At 41.3% G+C, this 26,826-nt stretch overlaps 1 protein-coding gene and 1 pseudogene across 4 annotated transcripts in view; both read right to left on the reverse strand.

Moving 5' to 3' along the window:
* The window catches only part of JAZF1 (JAZF zinc finger 1), a 340,773-nt gene that overhangs the window by 40,171 nt on the left and 273,776 nt on the right, over positions 1-26,826 (reverse strand). For all 3 annotated transcript variants that reach the window (XM_082633040.1, XM_082633039.1, XM_082633038.1), the window contains exon 3: positions 9,762-9,958. In XM_082633040.1, the coding sequence (XP_082489166.1) occupies positions 9,762-9,958 (197 nt within the window). The remainder of the gene's footprint in view (positions 1-9,761; positions 9,959-26,826) is intronic.
* Positions 2,269-3,941, reverse strand: LOC309810406 (heterogeneous nuclear ribonucleoprotein A1-like; annotated as a pseudogene). The gene has a single exon. The product of its transcript is annotated as a heterogeneous nuclear ribonucleoprotein A1-like (transcript).

Raw genomic sequence — 26,826 nt, forward strand, 5'->3', positions numbered from 1 at the left:
ACATGAGGAGGCCGAGCTTACAAAGGGTTAAGGCCATCTGTCTCTCAAGCTGCAGAACCAAGATTTGGATCCAGATGCCAAAAGCTCTCACCACTTTACCTCTATGTTCCCAGGGTTTTAGAAGATGGCCCAGAAAACTCCAGGTTTACAGAATACCTTTTGTCAACATATCTGGGTCTGCTTATGAATTCCCTAAGCTGACATACCATAATGATCATGCTCTAAAATTGTGTGCCCCAAATCACTTTCCCACTGATCTCACCTTATTCCAACTGCTTTGGAATTCACATTGCCTTACAATTTCTAAGACATTGTGTGGATGTGAATATATAGATTATAACTGCACTAAAACAGTATGGAAAGAATGACTCTATGTGTACCTCCATCTTGTCTAGCTAATCGTCCATGCTAGTCATTTAGTCCACCTGTGTGTATGTCATGTTCATTAAGTGTCTGCTCTACATGTGTATAACCTGCTTCTACTAAGAGATGGAAGTTCTAATCCATAAGGGCTATGCCTTCTGCTTTTTTGTACTCCCAATACCTGGAACAGTGACTGTAACAAAATAGATGCTCCATAAATTATGTGAAATGAGAAGATACCCCATCCTGGTCACTCACTTAGGGACTGCTGGACTTGGGCCAGTTTTCACTTAGATGAGCCTCGATTTCTTTTGCCTTTAAAGTGGAGTTAATAAATGGTGATGTGAATGTTTTTGTGCACTATAAAGATATAATCTATTATTATTACAGATCGGCATCGATTTGATTGCTTTCTTCAAGTCAAGAAAATGTTTTGTGTGGGAAGGTTTCTTATGAGTGATGTAGTTGAGGAAAAATAATTGAAGTACTATCTCGTCGTTGCCATCCTTAGTCTAACCAACGCTTTGAGTAGTAAGAGATTAAAAATAAGCATCTGCATAATGCAGTGGGGAAGGAAGCAAATTAGCTACAAGACTGGACCATAACACTCAGGAAGCAGGATAAAAATTTTACAAGTCAATCAATGAAGAAGATGAAAGGCCAGTGATTAGAACAAAGCAGTATATAAACAAACAAGCAAACAAGTCATAGGCCAGGAAAGGGTGTGTTAGTGACCCTGAATATACGCAAGCCAGAGAGTACAGCAACATGAAGTCATTCTCCAGCTTAAGATGGCACGTTTATGTGAAAAGGGAAATATAAATCAAGGCCATTTTCTCAATGGGAAGAGTTTAGAGAATGTTTTTTAGGCATTGTCCAGTTATTTAACTCTTTAGGGCAGAATCTGTTAGAAATACCAAACCCTGGCCTCAGGACTTTATAAGTAGGTCACAAAATTCAGTCAGGCTAAAATATTTCAATTTTCTTCTTTTCCGCCATTAAATAGGATGGGATTTATCTCTCTGAGGTTTTTCCTTCTGTTTCATTCTCTTCTTTTGGGTCGGTGGGGGGAATTATGTTAGTTTAGACCTTACCTTAGTTATCTTTTCCTCTCAGATTTTCTGCCTTTAGTAAGGCTGTTTAGGTGTATTTCATTTTCTAAAAATAAAGCGATTGGGGGCAGAGTTCACCTCAACTCCACTCAGACAGAGTTTCTAAATGTCAAGCTAAATTTTGTCAGTTCTATCAGTCATTTCCATCCTGAGGGTAAAATTAATACTTCATTTTTTAAAATGATTTGCTGTTTATTAGTAACTCCGGAGAACTGCAAAATGTTATAATCTGAGCAACCTATTGCCAAAACTATAAAGGAATGTTAAAGGTCTACTATCAGGCCAGATAGCAGGAGGCACAGGAATATGAAATGAAACAACACAATGCAGAAACTTAAATTACGCATTTATAGATATAATCTGTGACTTCATGGTCGTTATAGGCCGCCTAAACAAGAAAACAAAAAAATTTGTTTAATTTCCTTTGGTACCTTTCTCTGGCTTAATACTTGAATTTTTCCCAAGTGGGCCAAAAAATATATGCAAATATTTTCCAGGAGAGACTGTGAAGTGCTATTATAACCAGAAATCCAGCCAACTCTTTCCACGGCTGCTCCACTAAGACATAAGCAAGCATTCATTCAGTCCCATTGGACTCATGTCTGGAAGCTAAGCAAGTAGATTACAGTAACTTTTCTCCAAGCAAAGTGGAATACAGGTTAACCCAGGCAAGAAAGCACACAGCTATGACAAGATGGGTCCCATTTAAAAGCAGTGGTTTCCCAACTCTGGCTGTAGGTTGGAATTACCTAGAGAGAGGTTTTAAAAACCCCCAATGCCCAACCCACCAACAGGATCAGGGTCTCTAGAGTGGAGCCCATGGACAATTTCAGGATGAACTTTTAACAGCTGGTTTGCAAGCCTAAATATTTAACAACTGGCTCCCTGGAGTCAGCTCCAACTCACCCTTAAAGAAAACCCTGACTAAACTAAACTGGTAAGTTCTTCAGTTCTGACCTGCTATTTGAACGATGGAGTGGGGTAAAAGTGAGGGTTACTGTGAATGAAGGTGAACCACAGTTCCTATCTTAATGTATTTTTGTATTTTAGGTTTAGAAGTAGTAACTGGGGCAGCAAAATGGCTGAAGGTCTAATGAGGTTTTTTTTTTTTTTTTAAAGACATTTATTCAGTATCATGATCAGACTATTACATTTAGCAATCAACAGCATGGGTGCCCCCCCCCAAAAAAAACCTACATTAAAACCCTTTGTTGGAATGCTTTACACTTTCCACAAAACAGAAACGAAAAGAACCTGTTATACAATTAGTCACAAATACAGGCCTCAAGTTTTTTGCCCATACACATGAGTATCGTCTAAAACGTGTCTTCTCTGTAGCAGCTAGGCCCTGCCACCACTGTGCTTGGCTGAGTTCACGAATCTGTTGTAGCCTGTAGCTTCCCTGTCACTTCTCTGGTTCTCCTCTCCTGCTAAGCTGTATTTCCTGGCAGTAATTACAACCTCCTGCCACTGCCATAGCTCCTGCTGCTGCTGGAACTGCCATAGCCACCTTGGTTTCGGGGTTTGGCAAAGTATTGGCCTCCACCACCACAGGGGCCAGAACTTCTGCCCCCAAAATTTCCTCCTTTTGCGGGTCCAAAATTTGCAGATTGATTGCTGTAATTGCCAAAATCACTGTAGCTTCCACCACCTCCAAAACTACTTCCAAAACTGCTTCCATCATTACCGAATCCATTATAGCCATCCCGCTGCCACCATAGCCACCACCACCACGGCTGCCACCAAAGCCAGCTCGACCACTGACGTTTCCTCCATGACCAAAGCTGCCATTCCCACCAAAACCACCGCCACGACCACCACCAAAGTTTCCAGAACCACTTCGACCCCCTTGGCTGGATGAAGCACCAGCCATCTCTCGCTTAGATAGGGCTTTCCTTACTTCACAGTTGTGGCCATTCACAGTGTGGCGTTTCTGAATGACAGTCTTGTCTACGGAGTCATGGTCATCAAAGGTTACGAAAGCAAAGCCTCTCTTTTTGCCACCGCTTCGGTCAGTCATGATTTCAATCACTTCAATTTTCCCATACTGTTCAAAATAATCTCTTCAGTGATGTTCTTCAGTGTCTTCTTTAATGCCACCAACAAAAATCTTTTTCACAGTTAAGTGGGCACCAGGTCTTTGAGAATCTTGTCTTGAGACGGCCCTCTTTGGCTCCACCACTCTTCCATCCACCTCGTGTGGCCTTGCCTTCATGGCCGCACCCACCTCCTCCACAGTGGCATACATGACAAACCCGAAGCCTCTGGAGTGCCTGGTGTTTGGATCCCTCATTACCACACAATCTGTGAGTGCTCCCCACTGCTCAAAGTGGCTCCTCAGACTGTCATCGGTTGTCTCAAAGCTCAAACCTCCGATGAAGAGCTTCCGCAGCTGTTCGGGCTCTTTGGGTGACTCTGACTTAGACATGACGGCAGTGGAGGGGGGAGACGTCAACAGTACTTACCATGTGTGCACGGGCAGAAAGGAGTAATCTACCGAACGTATCTCTAATGAAGTTTTTAAAAAGGTGTTAATAATGATTAGTGTGGAAATAAAGTATGAGTACACTGGAAAGACCTCATTTTTGGAAGTGACAGACACGTGACTTTGTGCAAATTAACCTTATTAAGCCTCTATTTCTGCAATCTGTACATGGGAATTAATAATGCTGTCTCAGTGGGGTTGGTGTTAGGATTAAATAATCATACATAGGCATATACAGTAAAAAATCTAAGTTGCCTTTCCTTCTCAGTAGTTATACTCTAGATTATTATTACTTTTAAAGGAGAATGGTATGAATTGTTTTAACACTTTATTTTCAGTAAATTTAATCATGTTTATCTTTATTTTATATATATATTTTTTAATTGAGGTACAGTTGATTTACAACGTTGTGATAGTTTCGGGTGTATAGCAAACTGCTTCAGTCATATAGATAGTTTTTTTTTTCAGATTATTTTCCCTTATAGGCTATTACAAAACATTGAGTATAGTTCCCAGTTAGGTCCTTGTTGACTATTTTATACATAGTAATCACGTTTATCTTTAATTCTTTTTTTTTTTAAGATTTTTTTGATGTGGACCATTTTTAAAGGCTTTATTGAATTTGTTACAATATTGCTTCTGTTTTGTGTTTTGCTTTTCTGGTCCCAAGGCATATGGGATCTTAGCTCCCTGACCAGGGATCGAACCCGCACCCCCTATGTTGGAAGATGAAGTCTTAATCACTGGACGGCCAGGGAAGTCCCCTATCTTTAATTCTTTATCTCTGTGATTTAAACCAGGGTTGGCAAACTATGGCCTGTGGACCAAATCTGTAAATAAGGTTCCACAAAAACTTATAATTTTATGGAACACACCATGTCCATTTGTTTGCATAGTTCTATAGCTGCTTTCCTGCTACAGCAGCAGAGTTGAGTAGCTGAAACAGAGGCCCCATCACCTGAAGTATTTACTATCTGGTCCTTCATAGAAAAGATTCTTGACCCACAATTTAAACCATTCTAAGCTTTCCTTAAGTGAATACTTTTAAAAAGTACATTAAAAAAGAACACAAAACAAATGAGGATAGGAAATGAAAAAAATGAGAAAAGAAGATTCCCCTAGGGTTTAGAAATTACAAAATAAATCTTAGTTCCAGAATCCTTAAAAAGTACTTGAAACTCCAGGATGAAACTGAGATCTAATTCTGTCTAGTCAAGACAGTATATATATATTTAAATATACCTTTATAGGAATATAATTAAAAAAAATTTTTTTTAATTTATTTTTTGGCTGCGTTGGGTCTTCCGTTGTTGCGCACAGGCTTTCTCTAGTTGCGGTGAGCAGGGACTACTCTTCGTTGTGGTGCATGGACTCCTCATTGCAGTGGCTTCTCTTGTTGCAGAGCACAGGCTCTAGGCACGTGGGCTTCAGTAGTTGTGGTGAGCAAGCTCAGTAGTTGTGGTGCATGGGCTTAGTTGCTCTGCAGCATGTGGGATCTTCCCAGACCAGGGATCAATCCTGTGTCCCCTGCACTGGCAGGCAGATTCTTAACCACTGCACCATCAGGAAGTCCCTGTTGGAGTATAATTGCTTTACAGTGTTGTGTCAGTTTCTGCTGTACAACAAAGTGAATCAGCTATATGTATACATATATCCCCATATCTCCTCCCTCTTGAGTCTCCCTCCCACCCTCCCTATCCCACCCCTCTAGATCGTCACAAAGCATCAAGCTGATCTCCCTGTGCTATGCAGCAGCTTCCCACTAGCCATCTATTTTACATTTGGTAGTGTAGATATGTCAATGCTACTCTCTCACCTCATCCCAGCTTCCCCTTGCCACTCTGTGTCCTCAAGTCTGTTCTCTATGTCTGCGTCTTTATTCCTGCCCTGCCACTAGGTTCATCAGTACCATTTTTTTAGATTCCATGTATGTGCATTAGCATATGGTATTTGTTTTTCTCTTTCTGACTTACTTTACTCTGTATGACAGACTCTAGGTCCATCCACCTCATTACAAATAACTCAATTTCGTTCCTTTTTATGGCAGAGTAATATTCCATTGTATATATGTGCCACATCTTGTTTATTCGTTCACCTGTTGATGGACATTTAGGTTACTTCCGTGTCCCAGCTATTGTAAATAGTGTTGCAGTGAACATTGTGGTACATGTATCTTTTTGAATTATGGTTTTCTCAGGGTATATGCCCAGTAGTAAGATTGCTGGGTCATATGGTAGTTCTATCTTTAGTTTTTTAAGGAACCTCCATACTGTTCTCCATAGTGGCTGTATCAATTTATATTCCTACCAATGGTGCAGGAGGGTTCCCTTTTCTCCACACCCTCTCCAGCATTTATTGTTTCTAAATTTTTTCATGATGGCCATTCTGATTGGTATGAGGTAATACCTCATTGTGGTTTTGATTTGCATTTCTCTAATGATTAGTGATGTTGAGCACCTTTTCATGTGTTTGTTGGCCATCTGTATGTCTTCTTTGGAGAAATGTCTATTTAGGTCTTCTGCCCATTTTTGGATTGGGTTGTTTGTTTTTTTTTTGATATTGAGCTGCATGAGCTGCTTGTATATTTTGGAGGTTAATCCTTTGTCAATTGCTTCATTTGCAAATATTTTCTCCCATTCTGAGGGTTGTCTTTTAGTCTTGTTTATGGTTTCCTTTGCTGTGCAAAAGCTTTTAAGTTTCATTAGGTCCCATTTGTTTATTTTTGTTTTTATTTCCATTTCTCTAGGAGGTGGGTCAAAAAGGATCTCGCTGTGATTTATGTCATAGAGTGTTCTGCCTGTGTTTTCCTCTAAGAGTTTTATAGTGTCTGGCCTTACATTTAGGTCTCTAATCCATTTTGAGTTTATTTTTGTGTATGGTGTTAGGGAGTGTTCTAATTTCATTCTTTTACATGTAGCTGTCCAGTTTTCCCAGCACCACTTATTGAAAAGGCTGTCTTTTCTCCACTGTATATTCTTGCCCCCTTTGTCAAAGATAAGGTGACCATATGTGTGTGGGTTTATCTCTGGGCTTCCTATCCTGTTCCATTGATCTATATGTCTGTTTTTGTGCCAGTACCATACTAAGACAGTATATTTTAAAGAATACTTTATAAATGAAACTTTCTGCAAGATGACTATTACTTCTGCACCAGGAACACATCCTGAATATGAAACTTGGAAGAGTGAATTTAGAAGGTAGAAACATGGAAAACTACTTATAACCTGGCAATGAAAGTGACTGAAACCACATTAGTCAGGCAAAATAAGCTGATCTCTCTAACTACAGGTAAAATAACATTTCAAACATTGAAAAATGTATACAGTCAAAATGGTACAGGGTAGGAGTTTAAGAAACCATTTCCCCTGCTAATTTTTGATGTTTACATGGAAGGTTCTTCAAGCAGCAAATAACTTACCAATGATGTTGACAGACTGAAAATGATACATCTTTACCACAACATATATTAATTCTCTCAGTGGGAAATTGCTAAAATAGACAAGGTGTCAGAAAGATTTCTTTACGTCTGAAGGAAAGGAAATGATTCCATTTCTTCTAAACATTCTTACATGAAAAATAATAAACTCTCACTTTCAAAATGTCTTTATTTTCATGGGGTTCTAAAGCTCCCATTATTAATTGGGGAGGTCATGGTTATCTGGTGTAGGCTATGAGTCAATCCATATTAAGTCAGGTATAAAACACAGCCAGGTATAAAACTGGCCCCATAATTCACATTATATATGAATAAATATTCATAGAAATACTCAGAAAAGAGAACTGAAGAATTATACTACACTATCATGGCATTCCTTAGATCTACACAGTAAATGTTACACAGAGATGCTGGAAGGTAAATCTTCACGAAATAAAATGTAAGAGAAACATGGTGGTCTATCTAAAGAAAGGGACAAATGCCCAACACAAATGAAACCAATTCATCCTCTACAGAATGACCTCCGATTCTGCTCCTGAAGCAACTAGTTGAAGACTCTGGACCACAGAGACGAACATTTACTGAGTGTTTAAGGCATGCATATCTATCAAATTTAACTCTCACACAGAAACCTAAGTAATGGGTATCATCAGTGATTTGTAAAGGACGAAGTTCGGTAGGAACTCAGTCTGTCTGCCTTGCGCACCTATCCTGTCTTCAAAATGTCCAGTCCTGATGGAACACAGGGTATCTGCCAACCATGAGCCCCCAGAGATGCCCCTAGAAAAAGAGGTCCTCTAATCAAAGTGACTAAATTTGGAAAGCTTTCTAAACCCTCCTCTTGGAGAATAACAATGTATATATTAAAGCCCTGTATTGAAGAAACCAGTTTACCGTTGTCTAACCCAACATTTCCCCAAACTTATTAGGGAATCCCTTTTCCCAATTACTACTTTGTGAAAGTTATATTCTGAAACACACTCTGAGAAATATGACTGCGGTCACCTCCCTTGATGGGAGATGGATAAAAGAGAATTACATAAACTGTAAGAGAAAAATAAACATTTTCACCCATGGTCAAGGGGCAATGCTACTGAAGTGATGGTGTGATTCTAAGTGGCTTCTTTTTGCTCTTAGGATGACACCCTAAGTGCCCTGGTCCCTGCAGACCTCCTTGGCCTCATCTAACAAACACCCCACCACCTGGCCGACCTTCAGTACCTGGGACCTGCCAGGCTCCGCATCATGGAGCCTTTGAAAAATGCTGTCTGCTTGGCTGGAAGCACCTTCTTTCCCTCTTTCCCTACTTACCTTTCAGGGAAGTCTTTCCTGACCCTGTCAAGCCCTTCTCTTTATGCTCTCCTATCACTGAGTTCTTCCATATAGCGAGTTTATGGTTACAATGATATATTTATTGGTGTATTTATTGGATGAATGCCTGTCTATACCCCTATGGGAGTGAGGGGAAATATATTCCCTGTGCTCAGACGCAAAAAAGAAGAGGAGGGGACCTTTCCAGCCTCTTTCTACCATCTTCTATCACTGATGACTTAATGGAACTCTTACTTGGGAGAAGCTTCTGCGCATGTTCAGCTCAGGGCCTGGGCGCACTCTGGTCTGCTCCCAGGCAGGCAAGCTTAGAAGGAATGTTTGGGAATAAGTTCAAATCAGGGAAGACAGTTGTTACAGATGCTAGCTAGCTCTATTCTGCAGTTTAGCCTTATGCAGTAATAAAGTCAATTTTAATCTTCACCTCCAAGTCTTGTTTTATTTTTCAAATTGCTTCCATTTGGGAGGGGAAGGCAAGAAAGAATGTTCTTGTTGGCCCCCTAAAATGCCAACATCTTCCACTAGGCCTCAGTCCATCCGGAAGAACAGGGAGGGGTCTCCTTTGGCTCACTACTATAGCTCAGGCCTGGCACACGGGAGGCACTCTAATTTTTAAAAATTAATCATTCTATCATGGAAAATTTCTTAAATAAGCAAAAATAGGGAGAATGGTATGATGAACCCCTATGTATACGTCGCCCAGCTTCAACAACAATCAACACATGGCAATAAACAACATATAATCGATCTTGTTTGATCTACTTCTCAACTTGACCGAAGCAAATCCAAGACACTGCATCACTTCATACATAACAAACAGTAAAGGCTTGAAAACATATCTATAAAACCATTATCACATGCATATTATAAATGATAATTTATAAATATTTCTTCAATAATAAATAGATGGATGAATCAGCAAACGCTATAGGGACCAGTAAAGGGTCAAAGAAGAGGTGGGTCTGAATCATGATCTGTCCCCGGCCCCCAGCACACCACACACACACACACACTCCCCATGGGCCAAGCCACTCACCGGTTGGAGTGCTGCTGCGGAATGAAGAGGAGGGGGTGATGGGCGGAGTCACAGGAGGAGTAAGGCTTCCGCTGCTGTGGCGAGGCGGCGTGGACACATTCCCTCGAGACACGGAGCTGGACAAGGTCAGCGAGAGCTTCGGCTGAATCTTCTTCTTTAGGGACTCCTGCTCTCGGCGGGCAGCGTCTGTCATGAATCTGTAGCAACAGTGGAAGGGACCATTTATGAATAACCAGGACCATATACTGAGCAGGAGGATTATGACAGTGAACTCAAGTTTGACAGGTACTCCACCTTGGGAAAGGGGCTTATTCACAGGTCCCAATTCCAAAAACTCACAACAGTTGCCCTTTTCCTACATGATGAAATTATCTTCTAGCTCCTTGTTTTAAAGTTCCCCAAAGTCAGGATCCTCTCTTCCCTGGGCAAACCCTCTGTGCAGGAAATGGATACACATAGACTCTGTACTCACTACAGTGCCTTCAGTTACAAGACTGCCTCTCTGGGAAGGTCCTCTCAACCCTCAGAAAGTACACCTGCTCTCAAAGTTCCACCCCCAGCTACAGAGGACTTCCTTCATCTGTAGGTTGGTAGTATTTATTGTTTGTGCCACTGAACATATATGGCTTCATGAAAACTTTGATTCTTTTTTGTACTCTGGACTCTCCTATCATTATTTGGGTTTTTAACACTTTCTTGGCTGATTGAAGGTCTTGTCTCCCCAGCCATTAGCTGAAAAGAAAGGACCCGAGTCCCTATAATCATTGCTAGCACGCTGCCAGGCCCATCTTAGCAAACATTTATCAAATGACTGAACAAACCTGCCCAAGCAGATTCAATAAGAGGGTACGAGCACTGTACCAGGAGGAAGATCACGGAGAAAGATTTGTTTATGTTGTGATCTTATTACTCATAAAGGGAAAGGTGACTTTTCTTGATAGTTTCACTTCGGAAACTTCAAAGTTATTCTTTCAACACTTCTCTTATGTTAGTTATATTCAAACTTTGTTCTCACTGTTTAATCTAGCATTTCATAAACTCATGTAATAAGAGATTCAAAACAATCTATGAAATGGTATCTCCTACCTAAAGAGCAAATGTCAACTGCATTTTTGAAAACTGCGATGAAAAGCCTAGTGAATAGAGTATATGAAAATGTTTAGGTGAAAGAAACATACACTTGTGCCCACTGCCTAAGCGAAGAACCAGACCATAACCATACCTCTCAACTCCCCTCCGTACCCCACCCTCTCACCAACTGTGTTTTGACTATTTTAATACAATTCATCGTAAACTAATTCCATTGCACTTAAACATGGTATTTTACCCAAGCCATTTCACATTCTGCCTACAAAATTCCTTCATATTTGTCTTCATTACACTGTGGCATTTTGTTAAGTCAACAGATAGTTCTCATGCCTGGTAAAAGCTTTGAGTTGCTCAAACACCCAATGAAAAAATGTTACAATAGAGTTACAGTGTCTTAAAATGTCTACTTTTACACTTGGAACATGGATGGAACATTTCTTAAAGGGCTTTTGCAATATAATCTATATGCATAAACTGGATTTTATTACGTTGAACCAAACTGTAATAAAGCTACGAGTTTTGCCTTGAGCTCTTAGGTTTTGTGCTACAAGATGGTGATGATTTAAAAAGAAGAAAGGAATGACAATGTAAAACAGAATTGTTTGCACCCGGCAGCCACGTACTCATTTATTTTCAGATGTAAAGTTGGTTCTATTGCTCTTAAAACTTCTTTTTTCCCTCCTCATAAACCTCTACTCAAAATCTGGATTATAGAGAAAAGCAGGAACTGGTGCTTTCGTTTATTATTCTAAGTACAACTGCTAACTGGCATAGTGCTGAGCTTCTTCAACTGGGGTATGCAGTGCACCAGGGAGTGGGTGAAACCACAGGCTAAACATATTGCTTCTTCCAGGAAGACCAAGGCTCTCAGGGTAGGTCATTCAAGTTAGGTTTTTTTTTTTTAATTTATTTAATTTACTTATTTATTTTTGGCTGTGTTGGGTCTTTGTTGCTGCGTGCGGGCTTTCTCTAGTTGCAGTGAGCGGGGGCTACTCTTCGTTGTGGTGCGTGGTCCTGTCACTGTGGTGGCTCCTCTTGTTGCGGAGCATGGGTTTCAGTAGTTGTGGCTCGGAGGCTCAGTAGTTGCGGCGCACAGGCTTAGTTGCTCCATGGCATGTGGGATCTTCCTGGACCAGGGCTCGAACCCATGTCCCGTGCATTGGCAGGCGGATTCTTAACCACTGCACCACCAGGGAAGCCCTAAGTTAGTTTTTTAAATAGGAAAATAAACACAGATATGCTATGGAGTGGAATGAAAAATTTACATCTTGCATCTTAGTTAACAGCATGGGACTTGGAGTCAGGCAGGCCAGGGTTCAAATGCCGGCTGTGTGACTTACTATGTGACTCGAGGCAAGCTGATGAACCTCTCTAAGCCTCAGCTTTATTCTCTGAAAAATGGGACTAATAATTGTAGATAAAGGGTTAACATACCTCTTTTCCCTTTCTATAAGAGACTTCGATCTTTGGTTAACTCTGGTAACCTGCCAAGACGGTAAGTCAAATATGCTACTGGGCAACACTGCTTATATTAAGACTGACCCCCAACTGGTAAATGACATCTGGAGTGGGAGGAGCTAGAAACCATCTGTCCACACCTGTTAGGAAGCCAGAGCTCTGGGCTTCCTGAGCACCGTTATCTTGCCCCTGAACATGTCCCTTGAAGAGAACTGGGGAGCGTGCCCAGGGAGTGTTATAAGAGCTTTGATTCCAGGGCAGCTCCCACCTTTGCCCGAGGGGCATCTTCTATCTGCATCTGGATAGACTGCCACATGTACCAGTAAGAACTTCACAGAAGGTGTGACGTGGCCCTGCTGGCAGGCTGTGGCTCTGCCTTTTATCTCTCTGAAAAGACCCAGCGCCCATGGCGGCCTCTGGTCATCTTGTGAGTCTGAATATTCATGGTGGAGGAAGGTCACCTGCTGGTGGACAAGGCAGTAATAGTGCTGACTTCAGAGGACTGTTGTGAAGGTTGGACGAGGCAGCAGTGCCTGTCATGTAGGAAGTGGCTGTTAGGATTACAGAAAGCTTCATAAATGTGCTCTTATCTGTATATTCCATCTACCTTACTCCAAGTTTCTTGAGGATGCATTGCGTGTCTATGGCTCTGAAAGCACCTGGTTCATGCCTCATGTAGAGTAGGATGGGATGTGGAATAGCTGACCAGGAATCAGCCCAGAGAGTGCACAGAGAGTGTCAGAAAGAAACTCTTGCCAGAGAGAGCGAGCGAGCACGCGAGCTAGTGAGCTTTGCAGGCTTTGCAGTGTCTTCTCTTACTCTGGCTAAAAAGTATAAAAGTATCACAGCTCAGGGTTTTTATTGTAAAATAAATACTCTCCTACAGCTCAGAGATAAAAACAACTATAAACAACCACGACAATGTGCACACACATATCCCTCACCTTCACCCCCTCATGGATTTGGTTGGCTATGGACAGCCATCTATTTTTGGCTTGTATCTGCTAAGTGATTTCTAGAAGCAAGAACGAGGCACCATGTTAAAAGCATTAAACATGAAACTCATAAAACACTTCTGCCAACCCTTCTCTCCCTCCACTCTCCCTCCTTCTCCCTTGGATTGGTGGTTATGAACTTGCAGCTATACCCATAAATCAAGGCAAGCTTGCCATACCAAGATACACAGCTGCAGAATTTATTCTTGGTGACAACACACACACGCATGGGCATAAAAACGCCTTTGGAGCACTGGATAAAATTCACCAGTTTCTCCCTTGGCAGTGTTGCAGTGTTCCTCTTTCACTTATCACCCATGACTTTACCTATTTTTTGGAGACTTGTTTAAACCTTAAAGTTTTCAAGCAATGTTCCATCAATAGTTTGTCAAAAGATGGGTGGATTCCCAATGGCAAAGAATCACCTGGGGAGACAAGTTTATAAAGAGCCTGATGAGGCAGAATAAATAAAGGCTGTGACTGCATCCAAAAACTGGACTTAAGTTGGCTCTGAGCATTTTCCACCTTCAAGGGCAGCTGCACTTCAACATATCCTTGAAGGACCAGAGCCCAGATCGTTCCTTCATCAGGATTAGAAATGTTTCCCCTGTATTCCCAGATGAGAGGGAGTTCAGGCTTGGGAAGCCACACCACTCTGTGGTCTGATGAGTTTTTCTCAATGGATTTTGACATGACTGGTGATCTTCTCTGAAGCCCTCAGTAATCGCAGCCAACATGGGGTTTTAGAGCAGCGAGGAACCTGGATGAGACAGGTCACCTAGTCCAACCCCCTCATTTTTCACAGTAACTGGGAAATGAGGTGAAGGGGGCTGTTCAAGGTCACTTTGCTGGCTGGTGGCAGAGCTGGCATCTGAGAAGTCAGCCTTGGGACCCTGTCGAACGCTCCTGCTCTGCCAGGTTGCCACTGGCACAGCAAAGAACCCTGAGCTTTCTTGTGTTTGCTGGAGAGTCATGGTTAAGTTGAAAGGGGTTAAGGAGCTGAAGCTTAGGGCCTGAGGAAATGCAGAGGAAACCCCTCGGGGGTTTACACGTTGGAAGTGGGGCAACTGGAAGAGCAGGGGCCTTCATCCTCCCAGGGTCTGCCAGTTCTGCTATGTGGGGTCCCTTGGCTCCTGGGGGCCCTGGATTTGTAGCCTCACTGGGCTGTGATACAGGGAAGACTCGCTGTGCCCACGTCCCTGAATTCTTTCTGCTTTGCAATGGCAACTGTTCTGGGTACTCATGTGCTGGTGTTCTGCTGGCTTGTGAGAGCTGATCATTAAATGTTTAGGGATTTAGGCCAGTTGTTAAACATACCCATTATTAAAAATTAAAATTATGTGATTGGGAGTTTGGGACTGACACGTACACACTGCTATATTTAAAATAGATAACAATCGTATGATATCCCTTATAGGCGGAATCTAAAAAGAAATGATACAAATGAACTTATTTACAAAACAGAAACAGACTCACAGACTTAGAGAATGAACTTATGGTTACCAGGGGGGAAGGGTGGGGGGAAGGGATAGTTAGGGAGTTTGGGATCCACATGTACACAGTTATATTTAAAATGGATAAACAACAAGGACCTACTGCATAGCACAGCGAACTCTGCTCAATGCTATGTGGCAGCCTGGATGGAAGGGGAGTTTGGGGGAGAATGGATACGTGTATATGTATGGCTGAGTCACTTTGTTGTGCACCTGAAACTATCACAATATTGTTAATTGGCTATACTCCAATGTAAAATAAAAAGTTTAAAAAATAAAATAACCAACAAGGACCTGCTGTATAGCACAGGGAACTCTGCTCAATACTTTGTAATAACCTAAATGGAAAAAGGACTTGAAAAAGGATACATGTATATGTAAAACTGAATCACTCTGCTGTACACCTGAAACTAACACAACATTGTTAATCAACTAAATTCCAATATAAAATAAAAATTAAAAAATAAATAAAAAATAAATTATGTGAACTTAAAACAAGCATATTAAAAATAAAGGTAACAATACACAAGGTTTATCAGTTCTTATCATTTTCTTTCATTTTACTATTATCTATGCTATTTAGGTTATTTACATTAATAATGTCATATCTGTTTGGTAGAATACTATATGATGCTGTATGCTACTGCACATTTCTTCCCAACTCTGTTCAGCAATGTAATGTTGGTTGCTTGAAATTGGCCATGATGGGAGTATTTAAACCATGGAAATTGGCAAATATTACAAATCAGGGTTTTCTCCCCACCCCAACAGTCAGCCGTTAAACATTTACTAGTATACCTGTAGTTATTATTATTATTTTTTTAATATGGAAAGAAAGCATTTGAACCAGGCTCCTTGCCTATTCACTAAAGGAGCTAATCGGGGAAGGGATGAGGGATGGATAAGGAAGCCTTCATTTCCTTTTTAAAAGTATAAAAGTAAGACTTCTCATTAAAGAACACTTATAGAAAATTTTTTATGGATTTGTGACTTGTGCTTAAGAACATTTTAAAAAATTCGGTAATACACACCCAACTGAGGGTACGTATTTACAAGCACAGTTTAAAGAGGAATAAAAAGACAATCCATGTACTCACCACTCAGCTTATGAAAAAAGTTTTTACCAGAACCTTTGAAGTTTGCAGATACAACTATGGTTGATTTTTCAGGGTATTTTCCTTCTAGTATTGCTTTTCTACACATAGAGTGAACTGGATATTTCTTAAAATAAAAAAATAGTCACTTGAGGGTTCATTCACTGTTGACTACCAGCCTGCAAATCTGTGGTCAGGCAAAGTCGTTTTCATTTTGAAACTGAAACTGCCATAAGATTAATTTTAACTTTCCTACAAATCAGCAGTGCCCAAGTTACTTTAATATAATATGGTCATTTGCAGTAATATTTGTTATTGCTTGGGGAAGTACATATTCCTTAAGTAAATTTTCAAGACTCCATTATAAATCTTTTAAGTCCTTAGACCACAATGTTCATTCAGTCTGACATATTAAACATGGAAACATGACTATAACACCGCAGGGGGAAAATGTCAAATTGCTGGTCCATGGAGACCACTTTCAACCACAAACACAGGAAATTTACAGAGTTGGCTGGAGCCCGGGCAGAGCCCGCCCTGCACCTCACTCTCTGGCCAAACACCTGAGCCCAAGTGTCCTGCTGGGGCAAAACCACTTGGCTTCCGCCCACTCTGGAGAACCCAGTGATGGAAGTGACCACTAGAAACTCGAGCCTCTCTCAGAAAAACCTGACAAGAATCCAAACTCTGAGATGCATGGTGTGGTTTGGTTGTTATTATAAGACTCTGAAGAGGCCGTGTAGTCCAGAGGCTGGAGCTGTGTGTCAGGAGGCTCATTTTGGGGAGAAGAAGCATGTGGCCTCTGGAAATCCCAATGTTCCCCCCAACCCCCGGTCTGGCCCTGGTTTTTCTACTTGTTAAAACTGAGGAGTTTTGGTTTTATGGGTATAAGAAATATATCACCCCTATGTTCCTTCCCAGCTCCAACAGTCAATGATTCCCGCAGGCCAGGTTTCCCAAACTTTTTTGACCTCAATCCATTATAAGAAAGCCTGTACACACATATGTATAATTAGGTCCGCAATCTGCAATTCTGAAATCTCTAGAGCTCTGAAAATTGGAAAGTTTCTTATGTTTGACAGCAAAACTCACAGGGGGACCAACCCTGCCGTGGACTACTTAAAGGCTATTTACACACTTTATTTATTGTATTTAGTGTGAATATTTATATGCTTTACTGCACAAACATCAGTGTGTTTGATTACAGGGGGCTGCTCTGGACCCTGTAGGGAGAGTTATGTAATAGGCAGTATTTGCACCATATTGTCTTTCTGAAATCAGAAGAACTATGACGTGTGAAACATATCTGGGCGCAAAGACAAAGAATTTTTATGTAAACATCTGAAACAAAAATTTCTTGAAACAATCCTTACTACCTGTGATATACTCTGATATTTTTCTATTCTATTTGATTTTAACAAAATATCCTGGTCATGACCACCACACTAATTTCTTGACCTACTAATAGGTCATGGCCTGCAGTTTGAAAATATTAGTGTAGCAGTTAAGAGGTGGGCTTTGTAGGCAGACTGTTTAGATGCTAATTTCTCCTCTATATTCTCCAGCTGTGTGACCTTGGGCACATTACCTAACCTCTCTGTGCCTCAGTTTTCTAACCTATAAATGGTGAAAATAATAAGGGCTATCTTACAGAGTTGTGAAGATGAAGTGAATTAATACATGTAAAGCACTTGGAATAGGGCCTGGCACTCGGTGTTGGACAAATATCATGTGAATGACTCTTGTTCTGGAAATCCTAACTCACAAATCTTTCATTCTGACACTTAACGCCATCAGTTTGGTTACTTCTGAGCTAAACTACTGAGTATTAGGATAAGTACTGCCATCATGAGTTCTGCTGATTCTGAAAGCAACAAGCCACTTTCACTGATTCTGCATGCATTGATTGATTAAATTACTGCTTCAATCATAGGCAAATTTGAAAAAGGTAGTTACAGTAGCTGGAACACAAACAGATGGTTCCTCTCCTTAAGGATAACATGCTGGGAGGTGGAGCATCTATAAACCCACACACCTCCTCTTCTTTACTTCTCTGCCTTGATTTCTTGAGAAGAAGCCAATTGTAGAAGGCCTTTCTAGCAGGACAGGCAACAGGAGCACAGCTACTTGATGGGAAGATGTTTTTCTATGCAGTTATAGGCTGCCCTCTACTTGGGAGATTCATAAAGTCGCACAAGGCTCAGATGTGGTCCACAACCAGACCTCTGTACAAAGTACCACATCCAACTACTTCATTTGAAGCTCAAAAGCTTTGATCTGCCTTTTCAATGGCCCTTTGGGCATTGCCATGTTTTGGTGAAAACCAGTTTGTGAAGCCAAGAAAGCTTTTGAGGAAAGCTGCTAGGAGCTGGCAGATAGACCACAATTCTAAGCACTCGCAAATCTGCTAACTCATCGCTCTGGACAGTGGGATCTCTGACCTGACAAGGACAACAATCGATCTTCCCAGTGGAGAGTACCTTAGGGATTTTCCTTTTCTCCAACTACTACAACGCGCAGTCCAGGATAAGGATGGATGGAAAGCCAGTAAGGAAGCAGAATGATCCGTAAGACATTCGAATAGAGGCTATGGGAATAATGGCACATTTCAGCATGTGATCATGTGTGGTCCACATGTCAGAGGATCTGGCTGTTCTAGGTCTCAGAGTAATGATGGCTTTCAGAACACACATCTGCTAATAAATTCATGGGGTGGCTCCTCTCATTTTAGCAATGTAAAGCCACAGTGAGGTTGAGGGGTGTTTGGTTAGAACAGCTGGCCAGTGAAACATGACCTGCTGGCAGCAAGTGGAGTGACTGCCTGTCTGCGCCCCTTCATTATGAGAAGGGCCTTTCCTGGTGATCAGGGAACTTAATGAATGCTCTTCTTTTCAAAGACAAAAGACAATTTGGACTCCCAAGTAATACTAATTTCAGAAAGTTTCTAGTAATGTTTTGAACAATCATATGTTTCATTTCTCATCCCAGAGCTATTTTTGCCTTCACAATCTGAGGCCTATGGGGTGGATTTTGAAGCTTCATAAAATTTTTCGCAGTGTCACCAAAACTCCGAGCCTCTTTTAACATGCTGCTGTTAAAAATTTAATGCAAAATAATAAAACTAAAAGAAGCACCAGGAAAAAACCCACACCATCTGATCAGATCAGTTTGGCACTTAACTTGTGAGGGGTTTGTGTGTTTGAGATTTTCATCTGATATTCACATGGGTTGTGGGCATAATTTGTGAAGCACCACCAATGAATCAGATTTTGTTCTTGGGTACCAAACCAAAACCAACAGATTTATTTCATTAGTGAGACACCTTTTTTCTTCCTCCCTTTTCTTTACTAAGTTTACATGTGATATATACAGGAGGATATAGTTCCTGGACTTTGAGGAGTAGTTCCAGTCTAATTTGCACAAAATAAATTAACACCAGGGCAAGCCAATTTCATATCAGACATTGCAGCTAGTTTATTAAGAGTTCACCTTAATTTTGGGGGACAGGGAGAGGAGAAAAGAGAAGGACATAAGAAAAAAAGAGAAGAGGTGATCTTCCTTTTAACTACTCTCTGGACAACTATATTTCTTTTTTTTTTTTTAAGGGCAGCTATAGTATAGCTTGAGTATTCTAAAACTTTAAAAAATATTTATTTAGGGACCTCCCTGGTGGCGCAGTGGTTAAGAATCCTCCTGCCAATGCAGGGGACACGGGTCGAGGCCTGGGCCGGGAAGATCCCACATGCTGTGGAGCGACTAAGCCCATGCGCCACAACTACCGAGCCCGAGCTCTGCAACAAGAGAAGCCACCACAATGAGAAGCCCGTGCACCGCAATGAAAAGTAGCCCCCGCTCACCACAACTACAGAAAGCCCGTGCGCAGCAACGACCCAACTCAGCCAAAAATAAGTAAATAAATAAATAAACTTATTTAATAACTAACACTCGGTTGCCCATTTCTATTGCCAAGTGGTACACCTTATCTAACTACCATCTACCATCACCAGCCTCTCAGTAAAAAGAAAAAGCCATTGTAACATAAAATATAGAAAGGACATAATCTTGGAATAAAATAATCCTTTCATGAGAAAGACTGTCCTTTATTCTGAGATTATGATAACAACAGAACAAGGGAAGAATAAATGTACTTAAATTTTTTTGAGATGCAGAGAAGCTACAAGATAAAATTTAATTTTATTATTTTGTAATCACATCATATGTACATTGTAATATACTGTTTATAATAATGTTGCTTATAATTATTCTCTAGATACAAGTTATTAAAAATATCCAACTTTATTTTCTATCATGGCCATTGCTAAAAATTCAGTTTCAGGGAATGTTGACTAAAATGGAACTATTAAATTTAGGAGGAATCACTTGCAATATGCTGCAAACTGAAAGAAGCCAAATACATGAGCACCCAAACCCAGGGGCCTCTCCTTTCCCAGAGCTTGGAGAAAGAACACACAGGGGCGGTGGGTGCTGGATGACCCTGCTCCTGGGCCCCACACACCCTAGGCAACTTGGAGACTGCAGACCAACAGAAACACCCTTATGAACAGCATCATTCAAAGACTAGTAGCTGTCTGTGAAGAGTACTTAAGAATTACTTTTTTTTAAAACCGATAATCTCTTTCCCGGAATTTTAGCACTCAAATGAAATTCATGCATGGAGGCTAAGTAACTGCAGTAATGAACAAAATCCCATCCCTGAATACCATTATTTTGTATATTCCCAATAAACACTGGGTATTTTCTCACAACGAAGGAATAATATAGTTAATCTTCCTTAATGAAATCTCTGGTTCAGGTTCCAGGAATCACTACTTAAAGCCACAGGTCAGCGTAAATTATCAGTGAAGCAATTAATTTTGATTTACTTTAGCCCGAATACAGTAAACCATGGTCTCTTTCATCGTCAATGCCAAGAATAAAAACCACTTCTGAAAACGAAGCCCACAAATCTCTGGTTTGACGGCCAACTGGAATATCCCTCCGTTGGCAACTCTCTATCATCCCTTCCATTCCTTTTCTACTTTCATCGAATTGGAAATAACTATGGCTATTTCTTACACATGGTTTTCATTGCTAATTTGACATCCATGTAAAAACCAATGAACAAAACAAAGAAGCTGTATTTTATGAGGTTTTGTGGTACAAAACTACAAATAGCTTTTGAGTTTCCTTGTTTTGCCTCCTCTGGAAGTAAATTAAATGAGTTATTTGAGGTTTCCATGTAAACTGCTAATGAGATGATGCATAACTCTCCTCATAAGCTGGGAAAAGTTTAAAAACTAAAGAAAAAAAAATTGGATTTAGGTCTCCGGAGTTTTAGTTCCAGTATCATTAACAGCTGTGAACACAGCTTGGTTGAAAGTCTAGCTTCTGGGAGCAAACTCCTGATTTAGGTATTCAAGTTTAGGCAAATTATTTACCCTCTCTTGTCTTTGGATCCTCATTTATAAAACAGAGGTAACCCTAACACCTACCTCATGGGGGTTATTGTCAATATCTCGCTAGATAAAAGCATGAAGAGCACTTGGCTCAGCATAATACTGCACATATGTCATGAGGCTGTTCAGACTCTTGTTATTTCCATGGGTGTTGGCCCTAGGCCCCTGACTCTCACCCAGGAATTATGTCAAAAATGTAACAGCCATTTGACTGGATAATTCTTATGTAAGAGGTCATTTGTGCGGGGAACCTATGCAGTCCAGTCTACCTAAGATGGACTTAGACAGAAATCTAAGTCTGGGGTCAAAAGTCTCTGTTTCCAAAGAAAAGCACTTCTCTGATTGCTGCCATGACCAATCCACTTAGGTCGGCTCTTCTGACCAAGTGGGCTGGGTGACAGTCAACATTTAGTTAAGACAAGTGACTTGGAGTGAATCTAGAACCAGGGGATGGGGTGAACTGGAGGACTCTGGCTAAGGAAACTTTGGGCTGAGAAAGAGGAGAGGAAGCATGCGAGATGGAAGAGGACTCTCAATGTCAGAGGAGATCTCACACAGGTAGGGTTTGTTTATGCCAGGGATGGCATGCACAGTGTCTCCAGTGCCATGTATAATCCACTCAGCCCATGAGAGCCATTGCAACTCCATCCCAGCCCTTTTCCCTGTGCTGCTTATGGATTCAGCCTTAGAATCTTCCTTTTCACCAGCCCTAGGTTGCCACTATCCACTGATTAAGGTGACACATAAGTTGAAAGTTTGTGCCATCTCTGACTTACACATTTCCCCCAATATCCGCTGATATTTCCACTAATATTTCAACTAATATCCCACCCGAGGCATATTCTAACTCAGTTGGTACATGCATTATCCATCTTCAGAGAATCAGGGAGCAACAGTGGCAGACAATACACTTAATAGCTGAGAGAGAAAGTTGACTTTGTCCAGGATGAGAACTGTCCCCAAGAGGCAAGGATATTTAGCACACATTCAGATAACTGCATGCATTCATGAATACAATTACAGGGCCAACTCCTCATTCAAACTATTTTTGTGTATATGTGACTCACTTATATACAGAGTAGCAGTCAGAAGAGCATTGTTCAGGAACAGGGTGGAGACAGCAGCATTTTCTTTCTTTCTTTCTTTCTTTTTTATGTGGTACACGGGCCTCTCACTGTTGTGGCCTCTCCCGTTGCGGAGCACAGGCTCCGGACGCGCAGGCTCAGCGGCCGTGACTCACGGGCCCAGCCGCTCCGCGGCATGTGGGATCCTCCCGGACCGGGGCACGAACCCATGTCCCCTGCATCGGCAGGCGGACTCTCAACCACTGCGCCACCAGGGAAGCCCAGCATTTTCTTCTTAAATGGATTAATCCACTTAGGCAGTGAAACTATTTTGGGGGGCAAAGTCAGCTCTATACATGGGTTGTGCCTTTACAAAGTATATGCCTATGGGCATCACAAGCTTACAGACCTCAAGTTTCATGGGCCTTGGAAGCTGTTTATTTTTCCAAGTGATTTTTCTTTCTTTTTGTTGCAAGAGTTCAGCTAAGCTGCTTCTGGACTAAAGTGTTTGGTGTTCCCTGTGTTCCAGGAGGTTTGCACCTGATAAATGCGTTTAGGTATTGGATTCTTCAGATAAGTACACACACATTTGAGGACTGAATAATCATTTTTTAAAAAATCAAAGGGGTATGAACGTCCATGTGTCTTCTTCCTGCTTGACGTAACCCAAGGAGTTTGTGAATGCTAAAGATACTTGACAAGCTATAAACTGTGAGTAAATGCTGGGGGTGAAGAGGATGAAGGGGTTGAGGATGGTGATTATTTAAATTTTTTATTAGAGATAATTTCAAAAACACACAAACCTACAGAGGTTAGTGTGATGAACTGCCATGTTACCAACATTTTGCATCTTGGTTAAACTTTCTCCCCTCTTTCCTTTTTAGGCCATGATTATTATTCTTCACATATTTCTTATCCTGTGTTCATCTGATCACTTGAAAAATATATAGGGATAAAATAAATGGCAGAAGAATAAGGGAGATGGCAAGAGAGAAGAGAGAAAAAAAAATTTCAACATAGTCCCTGGGAAATACCTAATGAAGATTCAGAACTGAGTAAATGGTTAGTGGCATAACTGCAGGGTCTCCCTCTGACATAGACACAGCTAAACTATAGTGTCTGCAAAATCTGAGCACTATTATCCAGAGTATATACTGTTGAATGACACACCAAAGGTTTATTAATATGGAAGGTCTGAGCCAATGGCTCCCAACTCTCAGCTATGGGGGACCCATTATAGTGTTGAATGGTGCACTGCTTTGAATATCATAATGGTACTGCTGGGGTCCTTTAAATTTGAGGGGAAAAGAGAATAATACAAAATTACTAGTCAGTACTGCTTCAAAATTAATTTGTATTTTACAAGATCCCCTAATCACCTTTCCCCAACATGTTCCATCCCAAACAGGGACTTTACAGGTTATTTCGAAAAAACAAAAAATTCAGGGTATGTGTGTGGGTACATGTTTAAAATTTTCAAGAATGTTTCTGTATTTAACTGCTAATGAAGTGTTTCTTGGAGGGGTTTCCAGACCTTCAAGTGGATTTACAATGAGCAGTCTTTATTTGCATGCCAAAAGCGTGCACTAATCCTTAGCATCAGCTGGTTCCCAGAAATACATGTGCCCCCCAAATCCTGTTTATCCTGCTGGTTTATTTAGCAAAGTTTTCTTCACAGAGAGCACAGGCCTCCATTTCAGGCTGACCAACCTGTTTATTCCAAATCCCTAATTAATGTAATTAAAGCTTTAATGGACTGCAGCCAGGATATAAACCACACAACCCCCCTTTTAAACTTGTTCCTTGGTGAGTGTGCAGGACTGGTCCACGGCAGAGGGCTTCCTGTGTAAGGACTGAGGCCCTGCTCTCCTAGAAGGCCCTGGACACCTCTGCACCCAATGCCCTGGCCATTTCTTATGCCCAGGGAGTCGTTCGTCAGGTTCACACTCACAAACCGAACTGCCCCCCACCCCTCTGGTGTTCACCGAAGCAAACGGGTTCTCTCTAAACATTCCTACACATGCTAGTCTCTTGGGGATTCTTCTACTGCCGTTATGCCCTGGGAAACAAGGCTAATGTCCTAACTAAAATACTGAATACTTCCCAGCAACCTAGGAGAATCTTGTTAGATCCTGCAGAGCCCTCTTGTATTAACCTGCCTGCAGAGAATCGCTCAGAACCTTTCCAATAACCAAACCCCAAAGGTCTACAGCTTAAACCCAGAGTGCTTTTTTTTTTTTTTTTTTTGGTACACGGGCCTCTCACTGCTGTGGCCTCTCCCGTTGCGGAGCACAGTCTCTGGACGCGCAGGCTCAGCGGCCATGGCTCACGGGCCCAGCCGCTCTGCAGCATGTGGGATCCTCCTGGACCGGGGCACGAACCCGTGTCCCCTGCAGCACTCTCAACCACTGCGCCACCAGGGAAGCCCAAACCCTGAGTGCTTTTAGGTGTTCCTACAAAGTGCAAACTGAACCATAATGGCTCTGGTGAGTTTACATCATCTAAGCTTCAGATGGATATGTGGAAGTTAATACTAGAAAAGGGAAAAGGATTTACAATATAAAAAAAAAAGCCTTTTCAGTATGTACTAAGCTACATGTCTTCTAACTATTACCTTACTGAATCCTCACAACCACCTCATCAGGGGTTATTTTCAGTCCCATTTTACAGATGACAAAATTGAGTCTCAGAGACATCAGGTAGTTTGCCCAAGGACCCACAGCTAATAAAATGCTGCGGGAAAGATATAAGCAAAAACGCTCAAGATCTGTGATGCCCAATCCAATAGCCATTAGCCTATGAGGCTACTGTGCACTTGAAATGTAGCTAGTGTGACTGAGGAACTGAATTTTTGATTTTATTTAATTTTAATTAATTTAAACCTAAATAGCCACATGTGGCTAGTGGCAACCATATTGGATAGCATGGAAATGGAATGTTTCCATCATCACAGAAAGTTCTGTTGGACGGTGCTGTTATAGCTGATAAAAGTTCAGTTTTGGATATGCTGGGTTTTAAATGGTGGTGGGACATCCAAGGGGGATAAACAAACAGGTAAGCAACCTAGACTTGGGAGTCAACCACCCAGAGAGGAAAGCAGGAGAGCACGCAGGGAGGGAGAGCAGGGACAAGGGTTGAGAAGAGAAACTGGGGGTGGCGGTGGAGAATGCTTACATTTTAGCCAGCAGGAGGAAAAGGAACCCCCAAAATCACTGAAAAATGGAGTTCTTATACTTTTTTCAGGCTTAATAATTTATTTCTCCTCTTACACTTTAGATATGTATTTGGGGAACAAATATTTTGCTTAAGATTGAAGATCCACTTTTTATAATAAAAAAAAGTACATGTATTTACTGTTTACATGACTATTTGGTGCAAAGATATCTTCCCTTTGAAAGGTATGACATTTACGCCCTCCAGCTCAGAGCCACGTACACTCTGTGCAGAAGAATGTTAGCCCAAGACACAGCATCCCATGGCTTTGATGCAACGTGCAGGAAGTGGTTCAAATTTAATTGTAAACTGTCCACAAACTCCCTTAATAATGAGATCCCAACAACTTGTTGGAATAAAAGCTCTGATGCAGCTCCCTGCTGCGAAGGGTACTTCACGATGATTTTCACTTAAACCTCCCCTTTCGGTTGCCTGGGGGAAGTCTTCATGAATTTTCTGACCCTGTATTTCTTACTGTGTAATCAAAGTTATCCAGAGAAAAAGTCTAATTCTTTTCCTCGTTGGGAATGAAAAGTTCGCTCACAATGCCTTTACAGTAAGGAGTTTCACTTTGGTAAGATCTGAGACCAAACTCTCTTTTCCTTTGGTGAGAAAGATCTTGGGCCAGTCTACCTCATGCTCTTTATTCTAGTGTCTGGAGCACCCACTGAATTCAAAAGGGAATTTCCCACCCACCCCTGCAGATGGAGGTGGGTGATGCACAGAGGGAGGAAGGAGAGGGGGTATTGAGAAAGGTACGAGCAAGGCGATAAAGGAGCCTGCTAAGGTTAAGGTTAAAATTAAAACACAAACCTTGAAATTTAGAGTTCTGAAAAGCCCATTAAAAGATTTCCAACTTTTTCCTCTATATAATTTACAATGGGGCTTTGGTGACTACTCACAGCGCAAGTGGCCCTAAAATGCACAACGCAGAATTGGGGAGAGAGGAATTCTGGGGATTAAAATGCAAGAAGCATGCAAACAGAATGCCAGTGTTGCCTATTAAAATGGGGAAAAGACTGGAGAATGCCAAAATGGAGCTCCCATTCTCCCCACCCTTGCTTCTGATTATACTAGGTAGTGTTTGCCACCACAGTGCTGAATTTACATACAGCTGACTTCGGCCTCATTTATGCAATTAACCACAATTTCTCTGTGTGTGCATCACTCCCTGGGAGAACATGAAGAATTTGCAAGGAGATG

The sequence above is a fragment of the Mesoplodon mirus genome, assembly GCF_964341445.2.
Source record: "Mesoplodon mirus genome assembly, chromosome: 9".
Classification (NCBI taxonomy): Eukaryota; Metazoa; Chordata; class Mammalia; order Artiodactyla; family Ziphiidae; genus Mesoplodon; species Mesoplodon mirus.